Raw genomic sequence first — 26,897 nt, 5'->3', positions numbered from 1 at the left:
ATTATTTTTCACTCTTGCTAATCAAGAGGTTCAAGGTCAGCCTTAGGCCCTCTCTGAATGTAATCAACTGCAGAAAGATTTAGTCTGGAAATGTAGCTGGAGAGAAAATAACTTATTCACAATTATCAAAAAAGTTTTTTCTTCAAATGTGTTCTAGACCCACAGATCAGAAGCATCAGTGGCACCTGTGGTTTTGTTAGAAAGACTGAACCTGACCCTTGAGCCTCACCCTGGGCCTACTGAATTAGGATCTGCATTAATAAGATGTCAGGAGATTTATTTTCACATTCAAGGTTAAAATGTGCTGACTATACATCCAGCTTCAGCCAAAAGTACTCTGCTGTAGTGAGGAGAGTTTGGAATTTTAGCCAGGGTTCATATAAACTTATTGTGCCCCAGTTTACCCCATTAGCTACCAAAAGGAAACATCATACGATTGGAGTGGGGAAAATACTGAGTCATTTAATGTACAGTATTGTGTTTTGAACGTCTGAACATGCTACAAAATATCAATCATGAATTAAATATTAAATGTGAATTAATCATGTGAATTGTCAATGATCAGAATAACAACAACCAAATATAAACCAACACTGCTAATAGAAAAATAAACTCAAGAGTATCGGCTAATCTAATGACACTCGTGTAATATTTTCAGCATTACACTGGCATGAAAATTATCTCAGATGGCTTGATAGTGTTTCACAGATTTACAACAGATGACTTTTCCACCATGGTCTGCATACCAAAGAGAATGTTCATGTTGCTCTTTCAGAGTTCTTACCTACACTGGCAAGTTTCTACCTATCCTGAACAGTATTTCCCCTTGATTCAGACTCAGCTTGACCTTTTCTTGCCCTCACATTTTCTTTTGTTTGGGGGGGGTGAGTGGTGATACCAGAGTTTGAACTCAAGGCCTTGCTAAGCTGGCACTCTGTAGTACAGCCCTTGAATTATACCCTCCGTGACACTCCCACACATTTTTAAAGTGTTTGGATTTTATGTCTATACTCTAGAGAGTCAGGTCATGCGAGTCACATGCATGAAACTCTGCATGCAAACTTCTTTGTCTGGATATTTATAAGCAATACTGATTGGCTGAAATCCTTAGGAAAGATTCTAAGTGTCCTCCATTACACTAATTCAGGCTGAGACCCTTTTACACAGCTGGGTAACAATGGATTCCTCCTATGTAAAAGGAAACAAAGGTTGAAATAGATGAATTCATTCATTCATCCATCAAATATTTGCTGAGGGTCCACCATCTGCCAGTCTCTAAAAGCTGAGGGTACACTGTTGATAAGCTATCATAGCTCAGTGGATGATCTTTAAGACTCCTGGAGCTGATCTTTGATGATGCTACTAACATATTCATTCAGGGACTTTCTTTCTTATACCCCAGCTCATCTGGACCAGATATTATTTCTCCCATATTACTTGTCTATATCATTAAAAGTTAAGTCTTAAACTGAGCACTGGTGGTGGCACCTCTTTGTTCCCTGGGCTGGTAAGCATTTACCCAAGATATGACTACTTTCCAGGCACCGGTAGCTTACACCTGTAATCTTAGCTACTCAGAGGCTGAGATCTGAGGATGGCAGTTCAAAGCCAGCCCGGGCAGGAAAGTCCATGAGACTCTCATCTCTAATTAACTACCCAAAAGCAGAAAGTGGAGCTGTGGCTAAAGTGGAAGAGTGCTAGCCTTGAGCACAAAAGCTCACAGACAGCACCTAGGCTCTGAGTTCAAGCCTCTGGACACCCCCCCCCCCACATACACCCCTACACAAAGTTGGCCTAACACCACAAATAGCTCTTACCAGGGCTAGATTCTGGAGAGGGAAACACATATGATTCTAACATTCTTCTCGTTCATCTCTCATTCCAAGGCTTGCTTTTCTTCTGTATTTTGAGGCTCTCAAAAAAGGGTGACTGAATACATTTCCTCTTAGCTATTACCTTCATGCCCTGGGCTAGAGATATTGCACTGTATTTTCCCTACATGCAATCAAATGAAAGGGTGAAGACCAGGCTTCCTAGTTGTTTGTCCTCTGAAGAAGGGAAAAGAGCACCATCAACCTGACATGCAGCTGACATGTCAGCTCTACCAAGTATGTCTAGACAGTGTTTCATTTATTCTTCATTTAATACCTCATAAAATAAGTTCTATCATTGCACTCTCCCTACCCTCATTTCAGAGAGAGGAAGTTGAGGTGCAGAGTCAGTAAGGAGCTATCAAAAGATCAGACAGTGTTGAACAAGAGCGAGCCAAGGTTTAAAACCTATCCTCTGACTGGCAGGCAAGTGTCCTTATGCCCAATGCAACACTGCCTCTCATGGCAGTGTTTGGGCTTAGACACTGAACAATCAATACCTAAAATCCTAGGCAAGTCTACTAGCTTCAGTGTACTTGTTTGGGAAACAAAATGAAGGTATTATCTATTCTATCTCCTGGAGTTGCTATAGGATCACATAAGATGGATGTTACGTTCATAATGCAACCATTTACCCAATCATTCATCTACCTATCCATTCATCCATCATCCACCCACCTATCATCTACCCATCATCCATCATCCATCCATCCATCCATCCATCTATCCATCTATCCATCCATCCATCCATCCATCCATCTATCCATCCATCCATCCATGTTTTCCATTCATCCAATATTTGCTGAGGATCTATATTATGCTGGGCCCTAGAAAGGATGATGATAATGACCAAGTAAGACAGTGCATGAGATTGTGTGTGTGTGTGTGTGTGTGTGTGTGTGTGGTGTGTGTGCTGTTCCCAGGGCTTGAACTCAGGGTCTAGGCTTGTCTCTTAGCTTTTCTCTTTAAGGCTAACACTCTATCACTTGAGCCACAGCTCCACTTCCTTTTGTTGGTTAATTGGAGGTAAAAGCCTCACAGACAATCCTGTCTAGGCTGGCTTTGAGATTTCAGTCACCTGAGCAGCTAGGATTATAGGCATAAACCACCAGTATTCAGCTAGAAGATGCTTTTTGAAATGGAAAAGAATAGTTATTGCTTTTCTGGTAAAAGAGTAAGCTAAATTATTTATTCACCCATTCAACAAATAGTAAGCATATCTAGGAACAGGAGCATGGATGCCAAAGAGTATCTATAAAAGACAGGGCTGCATAGAGGCAAATGCATTTCTTATCATTTATTAAGCCATCATGGATCATTTGGAAACACACAGCAGCCGGGGGCTTTAAGGCAGCGTTCATATTCCAAGTAACATCTTACATGAAGAATTGCTGAAGGAAGTCAAATTTTTAGGTGATTTCAATTTCATTTAATTTGCCACAGTATCTTCCAGGCTAATGAGAGTTTCTGAGGAAGTGGTAATGCGTTCTCTGAATCCTAGCTCTCCTTTTTACAGTGACAGTTATCAAGGGAATCATGTGAAAGTCAAGAAAATTTCCTTTGCTTCTGTGGGAAATGCTCATCTAACTTCCCTGGCTGCAGGTTAGCTCTGCCATGCAATTGTTTACAGTCCATGGGTCTGAGTAGTGTCATCAAGATTTTCTATGAGTGACTTAGACATCACCTGCTAAACTCTTTTCCATTTGGGCTTTCCCCAAGTGGCTCAGAAAGCCCATAGTTCTGTTCTTGTGTAGGTGTTGAGGGCAGATGTAGACAAGCATCTACATAAAAGATGCCAAAGCAAGATCTTTTTATTTTGAATTAAATGCCAGAGAAGTAGCAGCCTTAAGAAAAACAATCCAGGCTTTTTTTTCCTTCAAAAATATTAAGATAACCATAATGTTTCCCTTAAGGAAAAGTGGAACTTCAGGAACAGTTCCCCCTGAAATGAACCTTCTGTCTCTGGTACCAGATGGGATTGGGGCAGCGTTTTACATTCCTCAATCAAACCCTTGAGAAAGTTGGTAGGGAGCCATGCCGAGGTTTTATTGATGTTTACATGCCCAATGGAGTTGGTCCTGATGGTATTTTAATGAGGGTGCTACATTTCTTGAACTCTTCTGCCAAAAAACGTTGCTTTCAAAAGACTAAGAGCTGGTGCATGCCTGTAATTCTAGCTATGCAGAAGGCTGAGATCTGAGGCTCACAGTTCCAAGCCAGCCCAGCCTTGGCAGGGAAATTTGTGAGATTCTTATCTTCAACTGGCCACCAAAAAGCTTGAAGTGGATCTATTGCTTGAGCAGAAGAGTACCCACCTTGAGGAAAAAAACCCAAACGAACAAAAATAAAACAAAACAAACTCAAGGACAGTGCCCAGGCCCTGAGTTCCAGCCTCAGGATGTGTGCCCACGCGCGCGTGTGCGGGTGCACACACACACAATGTCAGAAACACTGAGATTTACTCCCCTCATTAGTTATTCCTAAATTATCTCAAAATTCCAGAACTTTAGTCTGGGGATGTAGCTCAGTGGAAGACCATTTGGCCTCACATAGGTAAGGCTCTGAGTTTGACCCCTTGATATAAAAAAGAAAGAGATACAGTTGGATGAATATTATTTAAACCACCTCTTCTACCCATTTTTATCAGTTAAGGAAATCAAAGACCTCAACAGATATTGCAATTTTTTTAACTTCAGTATCAAAAAGTTGATAATAAAATGAAGACTCAAACTCCTTTTATTGTTGTTGTTGTTGTTATTATTATTGTCAAAGACTAGGACTTGAGCTTGGTATCTACCACAAAATTTCACTGACTGGCTTGTGTTCTAATCAAGCCTTTAATCCCAAATCCCTATGGTTTTGATGGTCATAGCACATAAGCACCCAACAGTCATTAATTTTCATATCAATGTTATTAAAAAAGACAAGAGTAGAAAAATAGGTTTGTGGTCTAAAATGGGTAATTCCTCAGTTGACACTGTAGTTATATATCTCAGGATCCAAATGTTGAGACTGGGCACAGGTTTGTGTAATTAAATAAACAGTGTGGTCTAGCAGTACAGGAACAAAAACCAATGAAAGATAACTGCATGCTATCATGGATTTTCCAGAACTGATGGTGTCTTATCTTCACCCAAACCTGGAATTTTCCAGATGTGGACACTCGTTCTTCACAGATAAGACATCCACCACTCATGACATGACAAGTCCCTCCGAATTTTGCCTAACTATTCAGAAAATATCACCACTGCTTTGGAATGGCAGTGTCTTGAGGATTAGGAAAAGAAACCTCTTACTATCAGCCAAAGTCACTACCTCTGGAAGATTATTTTCCTCCACTACAGTTAAAGATATTAACCAGTTTGGATTGTATTTAATTCTGTGGGTTTTTTTAATGGTACTGAAATTTGAAGTCAGAGTCTTGTGCTTGCTAGGCTGATATGACACTATTGTGCCATACATCTTGTCCTATTTTTCACTAGTTATTTTTAGGATGGGGGGAGTCTTTTTTTCCACCAAGCATATGTCTGAGATGTGATCCACTCACTTTAGGTTTCCTTTCGTTGCTAGAGTGACCTGCCAAATCCTCCACAACCAGCTTCACTCCATGAACATGACATCTCTTGAATTTTTCTTCCCTGGGCCATGGTCCTCCTAATTTCAGTCTCCCATGTAGCTTGGTATAATAGTACTGAGCCCAGCTACAGATTAAGAATGGGTTCTGAGAACTTTTCTGTCTAGGATGGCCTCAAACCAAAACTTCCTGATCACAGCATCCTAAGTAGCTAGGGTTATGGGTATGAGATACTGATACTCTAGGTTTAATTCTGTGAATTTTGATTATGAAGTTATATTTACATGAAGGTTTATACCTGGAATGCCTATATAGAGACATTAGAAGCTACCATTCATCTATCAAATTCTCCCTCTAATGAATTGACCGATTTATCATTTCAAACAACTAGAGAAGATTGTCACAGAAGTGTAAGATCTGGGCCTCCTACACAGCTCTTAAACTAGAGTAGGTTTATAGAATTTGAAGTTATAGGACTAACCTAGTCAAAGAAAAAAAAAACTAAAAGTAGAATGTGCAAAGAAAAAGATGAAAAGTTAAGGAAGGTCAATTAGAAGATCAACAGAGTAATGTGGTTATTGGGCTTAGAGGAATTCTTAAGAAATGACAGAAATCAATGAGAGAAAATTATTTTTAAACTCCAGGAACAGTTCTGAGAACACAAGAAGTATATACTGCCAGACTAGGAGGCTAGTTTGAAGGTAACTAGCAAAACTAGCATAGAGAGATAAATCTCCAAGAAAGATGGATGTCTTTAAGAAAAAGTAGACTCAGAGCACTTTCATAAAAACTTGTAGGTAGCACTTACTAGCCCTTTTAAAATATGAGGGTATCAAAGGCCAAGAAGGCTTAGCTATTGCTCCACAGCCACATAGCTAGTCATCAGTATAACTGGGATTTTAACTCAAGTAGTTCTGACCCCTACTATATAGCTTGATAGGAACTTAAGAACTTTCTGGACTCTGATTCTGCCATCCAGTGTATTTAGTCATCCTGCTAGACAGTGCCACTAGCACATTCCTGAACAACAGGGTACAACAAAGGGAATGTGGAAAAGGCCAGGGGCGGTGGTCCTAGCCCTTATTTCAATCCTAGAAAGTGGCCCATTTCCATTGATAGATTTAGGGATTGTAGATCAGGGCATCTTAAGTTAGATTCAGCTTTGAACAGCAGGACTTGAGGAAAAGCCAACTTTTCTAGCAGCAGAAAAGATGATCTCAATAATGTGGTTTAACAGTTCACTAAAATTTCACAATTTCACTAGAGCTCCAATGGGATAGACTTAGCATCTGGCTTCTTTGGATTCTTCAGGTTGAGGATAAGCAGGTTTCTTTCTGAAGATCTGACAACTCAGCCAAAGGCCTGCTCAAATCTCTACCCATCTGGATGATTCCAAGGTGCCATATTTAAGTTGACTGAACTAAACAGGAAAGAGCAGAACAGAAACCTACTTCCAAAATTAGGATCCTTAAGTGCAGTAGCCTCAGTGAATATTTTGTTTCTCCTGGTCCTTGTCGTTGAAGAAAGCACTGTGGTCATGCAGAAATCCATAGCTCCAGAAGTAAACCATTACCTAATAGAATGAAGTAGAACTGAGAAGATGAACTGCAGACACAAGCAGTTTCCCACAACAAGGAATTTCAACAGCCCCTCGGCCTGGAGTTCCACAAGTTTGAAAGGTTAACTTCTGAGTGCAGAAAGCTTCTTGCTTCTAAGACTATAGGAGCAGCCCATACCATAAAGCCTTGGCTAAGGATAGGAGCATGTCTTTTTTTTTTTTTTCTTTTTGGTTGCATTGTGGCTCTTTTTGCCATAGACCCAAGAGCTAAGTTTGAAAACCTTTGTGTCTTCTGTTCCTTAAGAAAAAGCATTTATTACTGGCCTTTCTAAAAAATTTGTTCATGAAACAGCCAAGGATAGAAGGAGACTTGCACGTAGGCAGAGACATAAGGACATGTTCACAAGCACTATGCCAGAGGAGAGCTTTTCTCTGGGCAACTGCTTTTCCAGTACCTCATCATTAGCCTGCTCTCTGAACTGCATACAGATGGAATGGCTGGGGGAAGAGGAGCAAGAGTATCATTCTAAAGCAAAAAATTATGCAGCTGTCTCAAGCTAGAGAGACAAGGGGATCACCAATGGAAAAATTGAGGGAAGAACTGTTCACCATTCAAAGTTTTAAGTGATTCTTCACAGACATCATAGATTGGAAAGAAAAATTGCAAGTAATACATCATTTGTTTTCCAAGACACCTGCTTTCTGTGAGGGTGGACAATACTCATTCCTGAATGACACAAGCAAGCATTTCTGTTTACTTACCTTGATTTTAGGATTTGTAGCTCAGATCCACTTTTAGGGATTGGCTAGCATCACCTTGTCAGTCTCTTGGGAATCAAGAGCATTTAGACTTAGAAGTTGAGCAAATAATACTTAGAGAACCTTGATAAATTCAGAGCAACCTTGCCCAAAGTAAACAAATGTACAAATGGGCCCATTTCTCTCCATTGTACTTGCAAGAGGGCTCAGGGTTTTAGGTTGATATTAGCATATAGCATTCAGTTGAGATATTAAAATTATGCTTCTAAACCTAGCAGACATAAGGACAATATCATATGCATAAAATGATTAATTGAGTAATGATAAACATTTGTGAACAGGTCCCTTTATCCTTTCTCACAACCTAGCTTGCTAAGGCCCAATAAGGATCACACCAAAACTTTCAACCTATCCATCCAGGCTATGCTGTAGCCACGGCCTTGGATCACTGTCTGTTTTCAGTCTACCCTCCCCCAGCTCCTGAGTGAGTTTGAGAAGACTCTTCATTAACAAGTACAACTGAGGGGGGTGTTGAAACCACTGCTTGCCCTAATATCCAACTTCATATAAATGGCATTTGTGAAATACAGCAAAACAGAAGTCTAAACTAAATCATCACACTGCAAAAAGCACCTGCAGAAATCATTCTGATATTCATTTAAATTACTTCATATGTTATTAACATTGATAATCTCAGGAAAAGAGGAACTGAACCTCAGACTTCAAGAGTTTCTGTTAATGAAAAGGATCAGACAATTCATACCTTGAATTATAATTTTAACCAACAGGAAATTAATTGGATTTTTAAAAAGGTGATCTTGGGCAACCTTTCCCTCTCCCCTGCCTTTCTTCTGGTACTGGAGTGTGAACTCAGGATCTCACATGCTTTCTGTACCACTGAAGCCACATCCACACTTTTTGGGGGCTTATTTTCAGATAGGGTCTCATGCTTTTGCCAGGTATGGCTTTGAATCTCTACCTTCCTATCTCTACCTACTGAGTAGCTGGCAGATTACAGGCATATGCAATCATGTTCAGCACAGATTTTCAGGCAAATTGTTTGGAGTATACTCCCTGTGTAAAATGAGACACCTCTGTGTTTTCTGTTAATGCTTCACCTTATGTGAACAAAAGGCCACGCAAGACCACTCTGTCCTTTCACATTAACCCTCATTTTCTTTTAAGGGAGGGAGCTTTCTAAGCTCTCTAGACGTGTTGTATACCTGAACTACAGATGCCAACCAAAGATGGTCTTTTGGGAAGACGGAACCGAGGGATGCCTCTCTAGTTTTATTTAGACTCAGGTATGAAAATGTTGCTTTTGAGTTTTTGTTTGTTTTTGTGCCAGTAATAGTGCTTGAATTCAGGGCCTGGGCACTGTCCTTAATCTTTTGTGTTCAAAGCTAGTGATCTACCACTTAAGCCACTATCTCTACATCCAGTTTTTTGTAGTTAATCGGATATAAGAGACCCAGACTTTCCTGCCCACTCTGGCTTTGAATGGTGATCTTCAGACAGTCTCCTGAGTAGCTAGGATTATAGGTGTGAGCCACCAAAGCCTGGCTTTGGGTTTTGTTTGACGCATAATGGTGGTATTTTTTGAGATAGTCCAAAAGAGATATCACTCTGCTCTAGCCATGGAAACATTTGACTTGGAGGCACACTGGAGGAGGACTGAACATTTAATTTATTAGATCCCTTAAAATACAGAACACATCCAAACAGACCACTTTTCTTCCAAAAGGGTCCCATCACAATGAAACACAAACCAGACCAAGAATGGCTGCAAGTGGCCTGTGATCTAGCTAAGAGGCTCCTAAGCCTGGTGAATCTCCAATAAGGCCTTTTTCTTTAAGAAAGGAAAGAGAATCCACATTTGCAACTGCCGCATGCTCCAGAATTTCATCTTCACTGAGACCTGAACCAGTATTTCTTGCCAAACTTCTTTTCTTTCCATGTGGCAGAGATTGAGGAACATGTGGTAGTGCCTTTTCCTAGTAGTAAACTTCAACACATTTCTGAATGATCAAATCATTCCTTATTTAACATTACTATGATGGATAATTTACTCTCATTTTTTTTCTTTTGTGTACTAGTCCTGGGGCTTGAACTCAGTGCCTAGGGACTGTTCCTGAGCTCTTCTTCCCTCCTTCCCTTTCCTTTCCTTCCTTTCCTTTCCTTTCCTTCCTTCCTTCCTTCCTTTCTTCCTTCTTTCTTCCTTCCTTCCTTTCTCTCTTTTTTTCCTTCTCTCTCATTCTTTTTTCCTTCCCTCTCATTCTCTTTCTTTCTTTCGTTTCTGTCTGCTTGCACTCTACCAGTTAAGACACAGCTCCACTTCTGGCGTGTGTGTGTGTGTGTGTGTGTGTGTGTGTGTGTGTGTGTGTGTGTGTGTGTGTGTGTGTGTGTGTGTGTGTGTGTGTGTGTGTGTGTGTAACTGGAGATGAGAGTCTCATAAACTTTCCTACCCAGGCTGGCTTTGAGCCATGATCTTCAGATCTCAGCCTCCTGAGTAGCTAGGATTACAGGCATACACCACCAGCACCCAGCGACTCATCATTTCTTCTTAGCCTATCTTCTCTTATCTCCTTCACTAACATCTTGTATCTTTTTCATTTTATATGTTTTAGGTGACATATGGTACTGATGTGGTTCTCAGTGAGGTAAAGTAAAAAGTAATTTCCCACCTAACCCTAGTCTGCCATACTTCCTGGTTTCATATTCCAGGTAGCTGTTATGGGATTCATATTCTTTTAAAGATGAGTTTTTTGTTTTTTTTTTGAGCATGAGGTTAATGCTGAATATAGTGAGGAAATCTCTTCCTGGCTTTGACACCTCCCACTTCTCTGAAATGCTTTACTGTACTTGGTGCTCTATAAGCTAGAGATTTTCCTACCTTGGAAACAAGTGCTAGGAAGAAGCAACTTTAAAGGTTCTCCAAACCCAAGCCTTTTTTTGTGTGTCCTGGGGCCTGAATGTTGGTCCTGGCACTGTCCCTCAGCTCTTCAGCTCAAGGCTAGTGCTCTACCACTTGAGCCACAGCACCACTTTGGGCTTTATCTGCTTATGTGGTGCTAAGGAAATTAACCCAGGGCCTCATGCATGCAAGGCAAGCAGTCTACCACTGAGCCACCTTCCCAGCCCCAAACCCCAAGCCTTTTGAAAGAAGGGGGAGTCCCCCAGAGTTTGCAGTTACATGGAGTTCGCAGTGGAGTGAATTGCTAGCCCGCTGTCTTTTTCACTATGACACACCGCTGTTCTGCAGAATATTCTGCCCATTTGGAAATGGTCTCACTTCCCTTGTGGTACCTACACCCAGACCCATGTATTGCTACTCCATCCCTACAGAGTCATTTTAACATATTTGAATGATCTTCTTATACTTATTACTCCTTTAAAAATGTATGCCTGCTAGTAACAGAGCTCAATCAAACAACATTAGCTAATTTTTACCTCACTATTCGTTCTTCCTTTTATCTAGTCAGTTTCAAAGGTGTTTAGGAAACTCTATCTTTGGAACAATACGTAAGGGAATACTGGTGTTGGCTGGTTTTAATATAGTGTGTTGGAATAACTTTGTCATGGAGCTGGTAGAAGAAGTACTTGTTACCATTGACAACGAGGGCAGTGTTGTCAATAGTAAGGACTATGACTTGCTGAGCATCCCTTATTGGCAAGTTCTTCCCCAGCATTTCACAATTAATCCTCCCAACAACCTTAAAAAGCTTTCTTAACTCAATTTCACTTACCCAACTGTGTATAATATCCACCAATATTCTCCATGCAATTTGAGCTACTTTGTGGTGCTAAAGGCTCACCAACTTCCTGTATGTTTACTTGTATACCATCAAGGGTCTATTGAATTAATTCCCAAATTTGTATGTGAGGACTGGAAATGTAGCTCAAGTGACAGAGCTCTTGCCTAGCAAGTATAAGGCCCTGAGTTCAATCTCCAGTACTAGGGGCAAATAAAACCCTGTATATGACAGTTGTATTAGCTGCAAACATGTAATTATAGAAAGTGCTCCAGAAATGATGACATATGAGTTATAAAAAATTAATTGCATACCTGGGCACCAGTGGCTCACGCCTGTAATCCTAGCTACTCAGGAGGCTGAGATCTGAGGATTGTAGTTCAAAGCCAGCTTGGGCAGGAAAGTCCATGAGACTCTTATCTCCAATAAACCACTTGAAAACTGGAAGTAGCGCTGTGGCTCAAGCGGTAGAGCACTAGCCTTGAGCTGGAGAGCACAGGGACAGCACCCAAACCCAGAGTTCAAGCCCCACAACCGACCAAAAAAAAAAAATGCAAGCCAGAAACCACTGGCTCATGCCTGTAATTGTAGCTACTCAAGAGTCTGAGATCTGAGGATCATACTTCAAAGCCAGCCTGGGCAGGACAGGCCTGAGACTCTTATCTTCAATTAACCACCAGAAAACTGGAAGTGGTGCTGTGGCTCTAGGGGAAGAGTGCCAGCCTTGAGTGAAAAAACTCAGGAATAGCCATGAGTTCAAGCCCCGAGACTGACTAAAAATAATAATAATTATAATAATTATTATTGTGTGAGAACTTAAATGCTTTTAAAATATTATTTTTGCTTTAAAATTACTTATTGGATTTATATGACAAGAAAGTAAGCAAAATTATAAAAAGAAACTAGAATCTAGTAAGATTCTGTGCTTAAGGTTGTTTTCTGCAAATGTGTTTAAATTCCTGCTCTGTTTTAAAGAAGTTGGGGATAATAGTGCATTAATAAAATGATTTATGCAGGAAAGACAAAGAGTAACTTGTCAGGGGCCCTCCCCTCAAGGGACTACTTCCCCCCCCACACACACACATGCACACACACTCACAAAGACTACAAAGCTGGGCATGGTGATATATGCCTATAATGTCAGGACTCTGGATGCAGGCAGCAAAAGATCAGAAGTTTAAGGCCTGCCTTGACCTCATAGCAAGCTCAAGGCCAATCTGAACTACACAGTGAGACTCTGTCTCAAAAAACTCCCAAGGGCTTGGGATGTAGCTCAGTGGTCGAGTGCTTGCTTGGTATGACCCCTGTTCCATATCAGCACTACAAAAAGATTCCCAATGGATGTACAACAATAAGCCTTAAATTAAAACAGCGTATTTAACTAAGTATATTTAAGGCCATATTCCTTATGGTTAGGTGTTTTAAACAGCTATCATGATGAACATACCATTATTCACCTTGATCAAATCAACAGATCTTCTGAAATGTATTCCCATTTTGTATATGAGGAAAAGAGGTTTGGCAGTCAAGGGACTGTCAGTGTCTACACACCTAGTTATATTAAGCTAAGCTATAAAGCTTAGTTGTCTGACTCCAAAGCTGTATGTACACACACACACACACACACACACACACACACACACACACACACACACACACACACACACACACACACACACACACGTCGTTAGTACTGGGATTTGAACTCAGAACCTTGAGTTTACAAGCAAAGCATTCTGCCACTTTAGCCATACAAAAGGCCTACTGATTTTAGTTTGTCTTACAGATAGGTTTGTGCCTGCCTTGTCTCATATTGTGATCTTCTTATCTCCACCCCCTGAATAGCTTGGGACCACACAGGTATATGCCACCATTCTCCACTTGTTCTTGACAGTCTCTCACCAAGTTCTGTCTGGGCTAGCTTCAAACTGCAATCTTGTTTCTTCCTCCCAAGTATCTGGGGTTGCAGATGTGAACCACCATGCCTAGATACTCTTTGATTTGTAAAATTAGCCCGCCCCAGGTATTTTGTTTGGTAATGCCATTATATGGGTTTTCCTGAATGGATACCTCTTAGCAAGGTTGGTTGTGAAACAAAAGTCTCAAGGAACTCATGCTCTTATTGGCTCCATTCTTTAACTCTTACCATGGAAATTGTCCATGGAAATGGTCCAGATTTTTGGCAAGAAACTGACCCTGGAGTATGTTCAGAGTTTTAGCTTTTGCCAAACCCACAAAAACCTGTGACTATCTTGCCTTCTGATTTTTCTTTTCCTTTCCCTTCCCTTTTCTCTCTCTCTCTCTTCCACTTCCCTTCCTCTGTTCCTTCCTGCCCTCTCAAGCCCAGTTTGGGGCTTGAACTCATGACCTTCCTTGCCCTAGCTTTCCAACTCCTGAAGTTACAGGTATGCATCCTCAAGCCCTGCTTTGACTCCTGGCTTTATAATCTTCTCCTAATTGGCTATATCTTAGATTTCTAATACAATGTGTACCTAACTAAAATGTTGAGGGCTAGGTAGGGACAGGAGGATGGTGGGGATGATTTTTAGTGTTTATGAGGTAGAAAACTATAGACCATGTTGACAGTAACTGCTGCTACTTGGATTTCCCCTTGGTACATGAAATCATGAATCTCAGGGGTTCAATCTGTTCTATATTAAAGATAGCAAAGCTATGTATAAGCTACATTCATAATACATCATTCTTCAGTGTAACCTGCGTATGTTCCTGGAAATCTGAAAACCGAGAAGAGGGGAAAAAAATAAGCAAATGCAAATTTCAAAGTTCACCATTGGTTCGTGGACCAGCTGGTATCAGAACATGACTTGTGGTCTTGTGATGTAATAGAATATAATTTTATTCAGCTCTCTCTCCTTCTTCTTCCCCTCTACCAGGCTTGTCCAACTTAAGCCATTTATACCAATCAGAATCCAGTCTATTTTTAAAGTATGGTAAAGAGTGGGAATGCAACTGTCTTCCTTTGTAGTTCATCTAGTGTTTAATAACCCTCGCTGTCATTGAAGTCTAAAAAAATCCTCCCAGATGGAGAATGGATGGCACAGAATCATGACCCAAAGTGTCTGGAGCCCACAGAGGTCTTGGCGTTCTTCTGAGCAGTGGAAGTTCTGATGGACAATCAACTAGGAGGCTTCTTGCTTACTACTGTGTTTTTTTTCCCCTCTTTTTGTCTGTTCTTCCTTAAATTCTAGAAAATAAACACTAGGCATCTTGAGGAAGAGCAGAGTTGTGTAAAACCTTTGGATTTTGGAGAAGGGGAAAAGGAAAAGTGGCAATGCCGGGTCCTCTGAGAGATCACTGAGCCATCTTTACAATGCAGTATGTGTTAGGAAGGCCAATGCCATACTAAAAAAAGTTTCTCCAAAAGGGAAGGAAGCTACAGCTAAAAATATATCATGCCAGCTGTTATAAATGCTTCTCAAAGGAAGCCAAGCAACTATTTCATTAGTTACCTCTTTGAAGAATAAATGAGGGGTTAAGGCAGTAATGGAATTTTGTAGTTTTATGCCAGGTTGGCAATGTTTGGAGAAGGACTGTGAAAGAAAATCTGTTGGTGGAAGGCAAAATAATTACATGAAAGTTTACAGGGAACTCTGAACTACACCAGTGGCTCTGAAGGCTAAGCTGGGGTTGGACTTGCAGCTGAAGAGACAGAACCAGGCTCTCAAGGCCTTATCCTCTGCCAGTCTCCAAAGGTCTGTTTTCCTACCAGGCCTGCCTAGTCTCTCCTCTTCCTTTGAATACTTATGTTCTGATGGTTTCTTGCAGGCTGTCTGGAATGAGCTTCAAGTGGCTGGTAGTCTCATAAGAAAATGTGCATGGCAGAGGGAAAAAGAAAGGATTTCATGGACAAACTAGGTACTTCTGAAAGAGGATGATGAAAAAAATAAAAAATAATGAATAAATAGAAATTAAAAATAAATAAAAAATAAATGACAAATTCATTTTTCATTTACAAATTAGGAGGGCTTAAAGGAGCCACTTTCCTTGAGACTCATCCCTAATCCTTATCTTGTCGGCTGAATTCCTTTGGCTTCAGATGTTCCCTCCAAGGCCTAGCAGTTACCCAGCTCATAATGGGCCTCATGCAAAGACAAACACTTCTACTGACTACTCAGGAAGGCTACCAAACTAGAATACCCCTACCTCCTCCATACACATACAGTAGAGTACTGGATATCACAAACCATTTTTGTTTAATTTTAATCGTGAAATAATTTCAGATTCACAAGCAAGTACAAGTCAGTTGCCAATGGCTCATGCCTATAATCCTAGATACTGTGGAGGTTGAGATCTGAGGATCGCGTGAAGCCAGCCCAGATAAGAGTCTGTGAGACTCTTATTTCCAATTAACCACCAAAAAGAGAAGTACAGCTCAAGAGGTAGAGTGCTAGCCATGAGCGAAACAGCTAAGAGAGCACACCCCTGAGTTCAAACCCAGTATTGGCGTGCATGCACCCGCACGCGCGTGCACACACACACACACACACACACACACATATACACAAAGTGCAAAAATACTACCCAGAAAGTTCTCACATGAGAACTCATTATCACCCAGCTTCTTCCAAGATGAAATCTTACATAACTATAGTGTATTATCAAACCAAGGAAACCGACACTCACACACTGTAGCTAACTAGACTATGGACCTTACTCAGATCTTGGCAAGTTTTTTTTTTGGGGGGGGGGCAGGGGTCTGGTCGTAGGGCCTGAACTCTGGGCCTGGGCGCTGTCCCTCAGCTCTTCAGCTCAAGTCTAGCACTCTACCACTTGAGCCACAGTGCCACTTCCGGCTTTTTTCTTTTTGCTTATGTGGTGCTGAGGAATCGAACCCAGGGCCTCATGCATGCAAGGCAAGCGCTCTACCACTGAGCCACCTTCTTAGCCCCCTTGGAAAGTTTTATATTCACTAATTTTTATCAGAACTTAGGTATAACACTGGCATTTCATCACATGTATACAAATTCCTATAACTCTTGCATGGTCAAAATCCCAGTATGTCTTAAAGTGTCTATAGGTTGTGAAACTGATTTTTTAAGTCACAGAAAGAGCAAGAGTAAAAATAAATGTTACTATGTGACTATGACAGAAGGCTAAATGATCAATATTACCACTAAATACTTAGTGAACTCCTAGGGACATTTTCTTGTTTATTTTGGAAATTCATTACTTTTGTGAACATCTGCCTAGTGAGCCCAGGAATTTATTAAGTCCCTACTGTTCAGCAAATATTTCTGGCAAGATGAGTAGAGAGGCACAGCCCACATGCCGTCTCTTATTGAATTATAGTGGCTGCCTAGGGGGGCATATTGAGGAGGATTCAGAGGGCACATCTGGGCTTAGCAAGAGACAGCCATTATCTGACAGAGATGCTCAGCCACAGGAGCATGGCGGCTGAATGCATGCCAGGACTTTGCCATCTCCAAAATATCTGTAACTTTGAGCCACCCAAGGTTCTGATTCCTTGGAAAGAGGAGTCAGGAAACACAATGGTGGAAGTTAAATCTAAGGTATAAATATGTTAAGTACACATACATACAGTCAATAATTAACTAAAGTATGGAATATGCAGCAGGGGAGAATTCAGATGGCATAACTCCTTAGAACTAACTCACAGCCTACCAAAATGAATACGAGCTGGGCGCTGGTGGCTCATGCTTGTAATCCTAGCTATTCAGGAGGCTGAGATCTGAGGATTGAGGTTCAAAGCCAGGCCCAGCAGGAAAGTCCATGAGACTCTTCTCTCCAATAAACCACTAGAAAACTGGAAGTGGCGCTGTGGCTCCAGTAGTAGAATGCTTGCCTTGAGCTGAGGAGCACAGGAACAGCGTCCAGGCCCAGGGTTCAAGCCTCAGGACCGACAAAAAAACAAAACAAAACAAAAAAAACCCAAAATGAATACGAGGAAGTTGGTACTTGAAATGGGGGAGGGAAGAGGGGAGGTCAAGGGCAGAAGGGTAGATAAATGAATAAAGAGGGGAGAATGCAATTATAATATTTTGCGTATATCCTATGAAACAAGGAAAACTGAGGGAATGGGAAGGGTTGGAACAGATGGGGAAGAAGGATGAAAGGTAGAATGCTAATCAACATGCTAAAACCGACATGTTGAATTTTAACCCCTTTATAGTTAACTAAAATATAATTAAATATATGTAGATAATTAATTGTATGTGGTTAATTAAAATATGATTAGATACATATAGATAATTAAAATATAATTTAAAATTAACAATAATAATGAAAGAAAAACAATGCTTATCACCAAGGGGATTGTAAGTGGGAAGAAGTGAACATGTTGACCAAAGATGGGACCCCAAACAGTTGGGATCCCAAACACTAAGAGCTGACACTAAGGTACATTGGTCAAAGCTAGCACACAAGCAGCACCTCTGTTTCTAGGATCTCAGAGCAGCAGCAGGCTGGACAGTGTCACATCTGTATTCTGTGGAGACCACCAAAATAGTAGGGTAGCTGGTTCACAGGCAGGGAACTGGGGAAAATTCAGCATCAGAGATAAACAGGTTCCTCATGGACTTAATCTCTGAAGGCAGGATTTGAAGGAAGAGGTATGTAAACTTGAGTCAGATTTGGGTCTGACTAATTGGGTTCAAACCTCAGCCTAACTACTTAATCTGTGATGCTGGTAAAGCTAAATTGTCTGAGCCCATTTATCTGTTAGATGAATAGAACAATAATGCCCACATCATGGGATTCTAAGGGTTAAATGAACTATTTGCTTAAAGGGCTTTATATTTGACATACTGAGTTGCATTTGCATACCCAGTATGTAGTAAACACTACATTAGTGACTGCTATCACTAATTCACTCATTTATGATCTATGGAACAAACATTTATTTAATGTACACTTGTATCAACCCAAAGGAAATGATTCAAAATTAATAAAGGTTACTAAGATTCTAAATTCTACCATGAATCTGTGGAAGTGAGCAGATGCAATGGAGTTTGGAATCACTTTGATACCTTATGTTCCTAAGATCTTGCCTCATATGTGGCTAACGTAAGCATGTTTTTAGCTAGGGGTTAGGGACTGACACCTATAATTCTAGCTATGCAGGAAGCTGAGATCTGAGGATTGAAGTTGGAAGCCCGGCCAGGTAGACAAATCCAAGAGATTCGCACCTCCAGTTAACAAGCAAAAAGCTGGCAGCCATGAGTGGGAAAAGCTGAGCAAGAGCTAGAGACCTTGAGTTCAAGCCCTGGAACTAAACCTTTAATAATAATAATAATAATACAGTAATAATATAATGCTAAAAGAATAGTGCATTGCAATGGTTTGTAGTTTTCTTCCAGAGTAGAAAAAAGATGGACAGGTAGTCTCAGGAAAGTGATGTAGCAATGTCTTCCATGCATGGAGTTCTATAAGCATTCAAGAAAGCCAAGAAATCCTTATTCTTTTCCTGAATGACTTACTTTTTCTATAGCTGACTTCAGACGGGAAGCAACCTAGTGATGCTATGCCAAGTTCTTTGCACTCTGTATTTGGAATCTCTTGTGATGGCTGAAACCAAGTTGACCAGACCTTGGATAAGGTATGTGATAATCAGTACTTTAGTCCTTTCGAGTTGCACAGGTGTATGATGAAGAGCCAGCACATTCTTGCTCAGTCATTAGGTGTAGTCATTGCTTTGCCTTCGAAGGAGAATGAGGCTGACTTCTCAACCAGTCTCAAGCCACTTTTCTCTTCTCTCATGGAACAAAAAGTCCTGCCCAAACATCATGAGATATCTTGATTTTTTCCCTTTTTCTGGTGTTACTAGGGTTTGAACTCAGGACTTCACACTTGCTAGGCAGGTGCTTTATAGCTTGAGCCATACTTTCATCCCTTTTTGCTCTGGCTATTTTGGGGATAGAGTCATACTTTTTCTCTGGACCAGACTGGAGCACAATCCTGCTTCCCCAACAGTGGAAATGACAAGCACACACCCTTTGCCCAACATTTTCTATTGAGATTTGGTCTTTTGTGAACTTTTGGTCCAGCTCTCCTAGCACTGAGATCTTTCTAACCTATGTCTTCCCAGTAGCCAGGATTACAGGTGTGAACTACCAGCACTTAGACAAGATCTCCTCACTTGATGCAACTTCTTCAAGGAATAAGATATTCTTGCATCTGAAGAGATAAAAACTGGTTGATTCTCATTAGATTGGGACTAATTTGAGGCCCCTATTTTTGGCCTCATCCCTAACTTCAAATCCTCTGTGTGGTTCTATTGCCTACCTGCAATACATCCTTTTTCTCCATCTCAATGTTGGCATATCTTCCCAGTGTCAACAAGCATCCCAAATCAAGCTTGGTGCTATCTTATCATCCAAATGTACACCTCTAAGATGTAATATGTTCCAACGTTTATCATTTGCTAAGTGCCCCCCAATTTATTTCAACTGTTTCTCCTTGAAAAAAAACCAATGGTCTATTATTAGACCTATGAGTAACTCAATTCATCGGTCTTTTTTCTCTGGAATATTTTCTTCTACTCGCCTGGTCACACACACATTTTCTCTCACCTGAGTAGCTTCTAAGCTTCTTTTGCTTTCTTCCTTTCCTCTAGCCTGCAGAGGCTGAGGTGAGGTGTCTAAGTTTAGAGTCCTTGGTCACCATCTGTATGCATATCTGCACAAGTAATCTCATCTAGTCTTGTAGCTTTAAGAATCTTCCGTGTGCTAGACAGTTCTCTCTCCTAAAGTACATATCCATATATCTAATTATCAATTACCTGTTCCACCTCTCTGATTCTCTCTGGGACATGCCAAACCTATCAACTGTGACACGGAGCTCCTACTTTTACAAACCTCAAATCTACTCTGCTTGATCCACAAAGACTCATCCATCTCAACTGGCAGGAGCGCAAGCCTTCTAGATACTCAGGCAAAACACACTGGCTTTTTAAATCCCTTCCCTAGTTTCAACGTATATCTTGAGTGCTTCTGACCATTCTAAGTTACTCTCCTTGCTTGAACCAGCCTCATCTCTGGTCTGAATGACCTCACCAGCCTCCTCACGGGTCTGCCTGTTCTTGTCTTTGCCAGGAATACATTATATCTATATGATATATTTACACCACAGCAGCCAAAGACATTCCTTTAACATGTGAGTCAGGTCATATCACTCATCTGCTAGGAATCCTCCAATAGCTTCCTGGTTTCCTGAGAGCAAAAGTCTAAGCCCTTGACATGGTCAGTAATGTCCTATGGAATTATCCTTTTCTCTCCATCTTCTTCCATCCTCCTCTTTGAGTACCAACCTTCCTGCTTTTTTCTTTTCTTTTCTTTCTTTTCTTTTTTCTTTTTTTTTTTTTGCCAGTCATGGGGCCTGAACTCTCGGCCTGGGTGCTGTCCCTCAGCTCTTCAGCTCAAGGCTAGTGATCTACCACTTGAGCCACAGCACCACTTCTGGCTTTTTCTGCTTATATGGTGCTGAGGAATCAAACTCAGGGCCTCATGCATGCAAGGCAAGCACTCTACCACTGGGCCACCTTCCCAGCCCCTTCCTGCTTTTCTTTAAATAAGCTGAGACTTCTTCTATCTAGTGATCTTTGTTCTAGCTTTTACTTGGCTTGGACTACTCTTTCCTCTAGATACTAGTCTGACTCGTATACCACTAACATGTCTTTGCTGATATATCAGATTCTCAATGAGGTCTACCCTGACCACCTCCCTTCATACAGTAACCACCACATTATCTACACTTGATCCTTCTTACTAGACTCTGTCTTGTTTCAATGTCACTAATCAATCTCAAATGATATATTTACACATATATAAAATTTATAACCATATAATTTATATATTATATAATATAAACCTAATGTTTTATATAACTAATATGTACTACACTGCCAGCTCCATAAGGACTGTGACTTTGGTCTTTTCCAGTGATGTGTTCCAAGTGTCCCTAGAAAGAGAAGCCTATATAAGGTGCTCAGTAAGGCTAGGGATGTACTCTAGTGGTAGACTGCTTGCCTTGCATGCACAAGGAGTCAGGTTTGATCCCCAGAAATGCCAAAAGAAAAAAGCTCAACAAATATTTTTACGTGAGTAAACAAATCTATGAATCAATAATATATATCTAATGTATTACTAAATCCTGATCCTAGAGTAATTCCACTTAGGTTTATTTCTCCTATTCATCCCTTCTGCTCTGCATCTATTCTTATGATACTTGTGTTTTCAACTGCACTTTTGAAACGAATCATTCACTATCTACTTGTTTGGCCCATAGCTGACAATCCTCATACAGCATTGCTCATGACACTCCCATGCTCAATTTCTTTAGGGGCTTTCAAACCTTTCTTCAGTCTACTTTCACTGTCTTCTTGGCTCCTGTTTCTCCTTCATAAACCTCTTTTCTCCTCACTATCTCCCAAGCAACTCTTTACATTATCACATCCATCTTTTTGCTCTCTATGCATATTCCTACCATGAGTGTCCTCTCCCACCAAATTCTCCTCCCCCTTTCTATCTTAGCCCATGTCCATTTCCCCTCCAAAGTCTTTCTTCATTCTCCAATTCACAAGGATTCCTACACTCCAAAAATTTGACAGCACTTATAATATAGATTCTGTTATAGTTTGTATATGTTCTTCCAAGTTCAAGTATTGAAATCTTCTTCCCTAATGTAAGTGTTGAGAGATGATACAATTGAGTGGCAAATAAATATTGCTTAAATATTGTTTGAAAGGGTTTGTTTTAAAATGAGTTTAGCCCTCTCTGCATTCTCTAACATTTTTTTTCTTACCACATTACCATGTAGCCATGTACCATGTATTTGGCACTCATTAGATGTGGTCTCTTGCTCTTAAAACTTCCCAACTTCCATGATCACAAGCCAAATAAGTTTTTGTTGTTTATAAATTACATAGTCAATGGTATTTTGTTAAGCAGCAAGGAAGAGAGTAAGATAGACTTCCTTTAACTGACATTAAAACTAATAGGTCCTTATGGCAGTACTTACATAATTTTGTACCATTCTTTTATATATCTCTGGGATTCTTTTTTTTTGGGGGGGGAGGGGTCCGGTCTGAGGCCTGAACTCTGTGCTGGGGCGCTGTCCCTCAGCTCTTCAGCTCAAGGCTAGCGCTCTACCACTTGAGCCACAGTGCCACTTCTGGCTTTTTTCTTTTTGCTTATGTGGTGCTGAGGAATCGAACCCAGGACCTCATGCATGCAAGGCAAGCGCTTTACCACTGAGCCACCTTCCCAGCCATCTCTGGGATTCTTATGTGAATTCTCTGTGGACAATAAGTCAGGACAAAAGCAATATTTAATCTTTAAACGTGAGACTTAACTGACAAGTCCTGTATCTAATACAGGCACCCTGCAAGTGGGAACAATATCTCAAGTTTCTTTATGTTTCTCATTAATTCCAACCATGTTATCACACAGTAGGTAGACAGCAGTGTTGGGGTGGAAGTTGGTTAATTTGGAATCTAAACAGGGAGGAAGCAAGTAAGGGACTTAGTTGAAGTTCAGGAAAAATAAACTGGAATAAACCAAGGTAGAAAATGAAAATAAAACAGTAAGAGGAAATGAATTATGTAACTTGTGGGTAAGGGCAGAAGGGAAAAAATGAGGGGAAAAAATGAGGGGAAAAAATGAGAACCAAAGGAAGGGGTGACAATTGACCAAAAAACATTGTACTCATAATCTGACTTATGGAATTGTAACCCCTTTATACAACTACTCAATAATAACAATAATTAAAAAGTAATAAATTAAATAAATTACATAGAGGGAAAAGCAGTAAGAGGGTGGCTTTCATTAATATGGTTGATAATTTGAAAATGTGTAGACTAATTGATTTCAGTTCTTAAAATTATGTTTTGCATAGCTCTTCTTTTCCACCTTGACAGAGGGAAGAAATGTAGCTCTTCAGTGCAGTAGAAGAAGTCACACATTTTCTATCACAGTTACATGGCCAAAACTCACTCCATATGCAAAGTCCCACAGACCACGGATTTAGGATGACTGGACTTAACAATTTTTTTGTATTTTCTTACTTTAAGTATTCAATCAATTAAATAAGATTCTCAATACACTATTATAAAACAGGCTTTGTATTAGATGATTTTTTTCCAACCATAGACTAATATACATTTTCAGAGTATGTGTAAAGATAGGCTACACTAAGCTATGATGTTACATAGACTAGGTATATTGAATGCTGTTTTGAGTTACCCGATTTTCTGCTTAGGACCGGTTTATAGGGACATCATTCCACTGGAAGTCAAAGAACACTTGTCTTCTCCATGGGCCTCAGCTCAGGGAAAGGTGCTGTTAACCAGGTAACCATTAGAACGGAACAAGTCAATGCACTCTGAATATCACTTTTCTCACCATCTTTTCCAGTTTTATTTATTTATTCATCTGGCAAACACCTAATATGTGCTTATTTTTGCTGCTCTGGACATTTACATTATCTGTTTATCTTATCACAGTCCTCAAAGAGGGGAAATCACGATGTTGCCATTTTACAAGGGAAGGTTTTGTTCAGAGAAGTTAGATAACTTGATCAAGTTGTAGTCAGCAAATTGTAGGTTTGGGGTTTAGATTTTGGAGGGTACTGACACTAATAGCTCTGTTCTTTCATCAGGCTGTCTACAGTTGCTCTATGTATATGTGAGACAGGCACAAGTCAAGAAAAAAGCCCAAAGGTTTGCAATTCCGATGAACACAACCTCCATAGATCATGAAGAGCAGTAGAACGTGACTGTAAGTAACACTGTGGTACAGACATTACTGAAACCTTGTGGAGGGGAGATCTAAGTTGTTTCACCTTTATGATGATTTTTTTTGCTTTGGTTTTAAAAAGAAGGGTCTAACAATGTAGCTCAGGCTGGCCTCCAACTTGTTCTGTAGCCCAGGTGGGCCTTGAACTCATGACTTTCCTACTTCATCCTCCTAAATACTGGGGTGACAGAGCTGGATGCTCTTTAAAAAGAGGTCCAACTCTTTTGTTTTCCCAGGGATATGTAATGTAGTCATCTGGTTGAACTTCTAAGTCCTTTGCAACTCAAGTATTAACTCAAGGGTTCCAAGATTGAGAAAGTCAAGGTAGCCATCCCTGAACCTCCTTCTCTGCACCGGACTGGGTAGCCATGATGATAAATATGTATCTGTTGACTACAACCTGATGGCCATCTTAAATGTATTAACCTTGTGATGACCCAACCCAGAGCGTGCCAACCAACAGATGAAAATATATAATGACCCAAGACCAGTTTCAGGATAAATAACATAAAATATAAAAATATCAAAGACCAAGTTTTGAAAGGGCAGGCTGCTCAGAGCTTGCATCTCTCCCAGTTATTAAAGAGTTTTGTAACAGGGACAAGGCTAACCTAAGAAATTTGAGCCAAGAGACTAAGGTGGTTCTACTAACCCCAGCCATCACTCCCTGTGCTATCAAGCAAGCAAAGGCTAGAGAAAATGTTCCTTGCTTGATCACAAGCCGTCGGACATTGTCTGCTATCATAGCCTCTTACATAATAAGTCACTAGTGCAACAATCACCTAAATCTTCAGATAGTCTAATTATTTGTGTCTATATAAAAAATCAGAAAAAATTTAAAAATTCTCTTAACAATATTAGTGTAGTTATCTTTAGGATTTCCTTGGTTATTCACTAAGGTACTATCAATTAGTGTAGTTAATAATCCTATGTTCTTACATTCGTGAAAAACCCATTTAAAGAGGTCCAGTAGCCAAAAGACTCAAATGGAGGTAAAATCCAAGAAGGCATCCCTGCTCATTTTTAGTTGTCTTGTCTCATATATATCTGTTTGTTTGTGGTACAGGGAATGAAACCCAGGATCTGATGCATGCTAGACAAACACACTACCAATGAGCAACATCCCTGACCTCTCCTCCTGCCTGCTAAGTAGAGGTGCCTTCAGGTTGACAAGTCCATCAGATCTAACTGCAAAACCTTTCCCCTGAGACAATCACCTCACAGATTCATGTGAAGCAGGGCTGTACATGTACAAGGAGTGCTGATGGATGGTGGGCTGCTTTTATACAGGCATGAGTGATAGGTTGGTCACTGCTGGTCTAAGCTGGGATCCAGAGAGGATCCCAGAGGACTCCTGGACCCAGTTGCCTGCTATGAGCATGGCACTTGGCTTTGGTGATCAAAGAATGGAGGAGAAAATGTCTTCTACTGCCCTCCCTCAAAGCAGTTCCTGGCCCACCTCTCCTAAGAGGTTAAACTGAGCAAGAGGAAGCCCACTGCTTCCATACGAGGTCTCCACATAGATCAGCATTCACCATCAGCAAGTCTACTTTCCCTGGTCAGGAGCAACAACTGGAGGTTCAACCAGGAAATGCAAGGGGAGGGGGCATTCTAGGGTGAAATGTACAAAATAATAAGGAAAGAAAAAATTTAGAAAGAAAAGAAGAAAAAAATGCAAAAAAGCCCATGAGACTGGCAGGTTAACCATGGGTTAGAATCAGGTTTAGAGAATCACACAGTAACTCAGTGTCTTGGCAAATCCCAAAACCCCAGGACGAAAGACATGTGGGTTTGAAAGGCATTTGTGTTTGCAGAAACAGGATGTTTCCTTCTTTCACCATTTCTTCTCTCCCTCTCTCTTTATTTGTTCTTGGTCTGTCTGGAATCCAAATTTGGACCTTCCATTCCTTTTACCTGTCCAATATTTTCATCTTTTCAGAGACCAACCAATAAGCCTTTTCCCACAGCCAATTCCCATCAGCCCTTCTCTCCCAGGGTTCCAAGGTGCTCAGAGCAGACATTGTCAGCAAGACATGCCACACACACAGCAAGTCACCAAACCAGATCACGTTAGAGGGTTTGCAGGGAACTTACTTGTACTTGTGCTGGTTCCAATTGTATTGATTGTGGTGGGGACGGATGAGGAGGAGTAGAGGGGCACATGACCGTTCTCACACCCCAGGCTTTTGTCCTGCCAGTTGGAGGCATTGATGCAAATCCCAGAATCCCGAGAGTTCTGCCACCCGTTGAGCTTGTCATCGGTGTTTTGTCTTTGGTGATAGTAGTGCGTCTGTCCATAATCCACAGAGTCTGAACGGCCACGGTTCTGGCTGCCAAAGGTGGTCGATGTGCGGTCCTCCAAGTGATTCAGCCACATGGCCAGAGCACTGCGGTCTTCCAGCGATGTGGCTGGATGGATCAAAGCATAGGACAGCAGCTGCCTGCTCTCCTCAATATGCTGGTTGTGTTCAATTGAGTGAGCCAGGATTTGGGGCAGCAGTTTCATATACTCTACTTTTGCGTCAAGGTTTCCTGGCTTCAGCAAAGGCAGGTGAGTTAACAGGAGGGAAATCACTTTATCCTTGGATTCCTGTTGCCATTGGTTAATGATTC

At 40.8% G+C, this 26,897-nt stretch overlaps 1 protein-coding gene and 1 long non-coding RNA gene across 5 annotated transcripts in view; one reads left to right on the top strand and one right to left on the bottom strand.

Annotated features, from left to right (window-relative positions):
- Window positions 1–26,897, bottom strand: part of Samd4a (sterile alpha motif domain containing 4A) — a 227,698-nt gene that overhangs the window by 65,473 nt on the left and 135,328 nt on the right. For 3 of the 4 annotated variants that reach the window (XM_042682597.1, XM_042682599.1, XM_042682598.1), the window contains exon 3: window positions 26,379–26,897. The exons of the other annotated variant lie outside the window; for it this stretch is intronic. In XM_042682597.1, coding sequence (XP_042538531.1) covers window positions 26,379–26,897 — 519 coding nt within the window. The remainder of the gene's footprint in view (window positions 1–26,378) is intronic. 4 annotated transcript variants of the gene reach the window in all.
- LOC122110088 lies at window positions 363–26,451 on the top strand. The gene is made up of 3 exons (XR_006147808.1): window positions 363–373; window positions 1,676–1,677; window positions 26,370–26,451. It is a non-coding gene; the product is annotated as an uncharacterized LOC122110088 (long non-coding RNA).

The sequence above is a fragment of the Dipodomys spectabilis genome, unplaced genomic scaffold (assembly GCF_019054845.1).
Source record: "Dipodomys spectabilis isolate Male_0828 unplaced genomic scaffold, ASM1905484v1 ptg000073l, whole genome shotgun sequence".
Classification (NCBI taxonomy): Eukaryota; Metazoa; Chordata; class Mammalia; order Rodentia; family Heteromyidae; genus Dipodomys; species Dipodomys spectabilis.
This window is presented reverse-complemented; position numbering and strand designations above follow the sequence as displayed.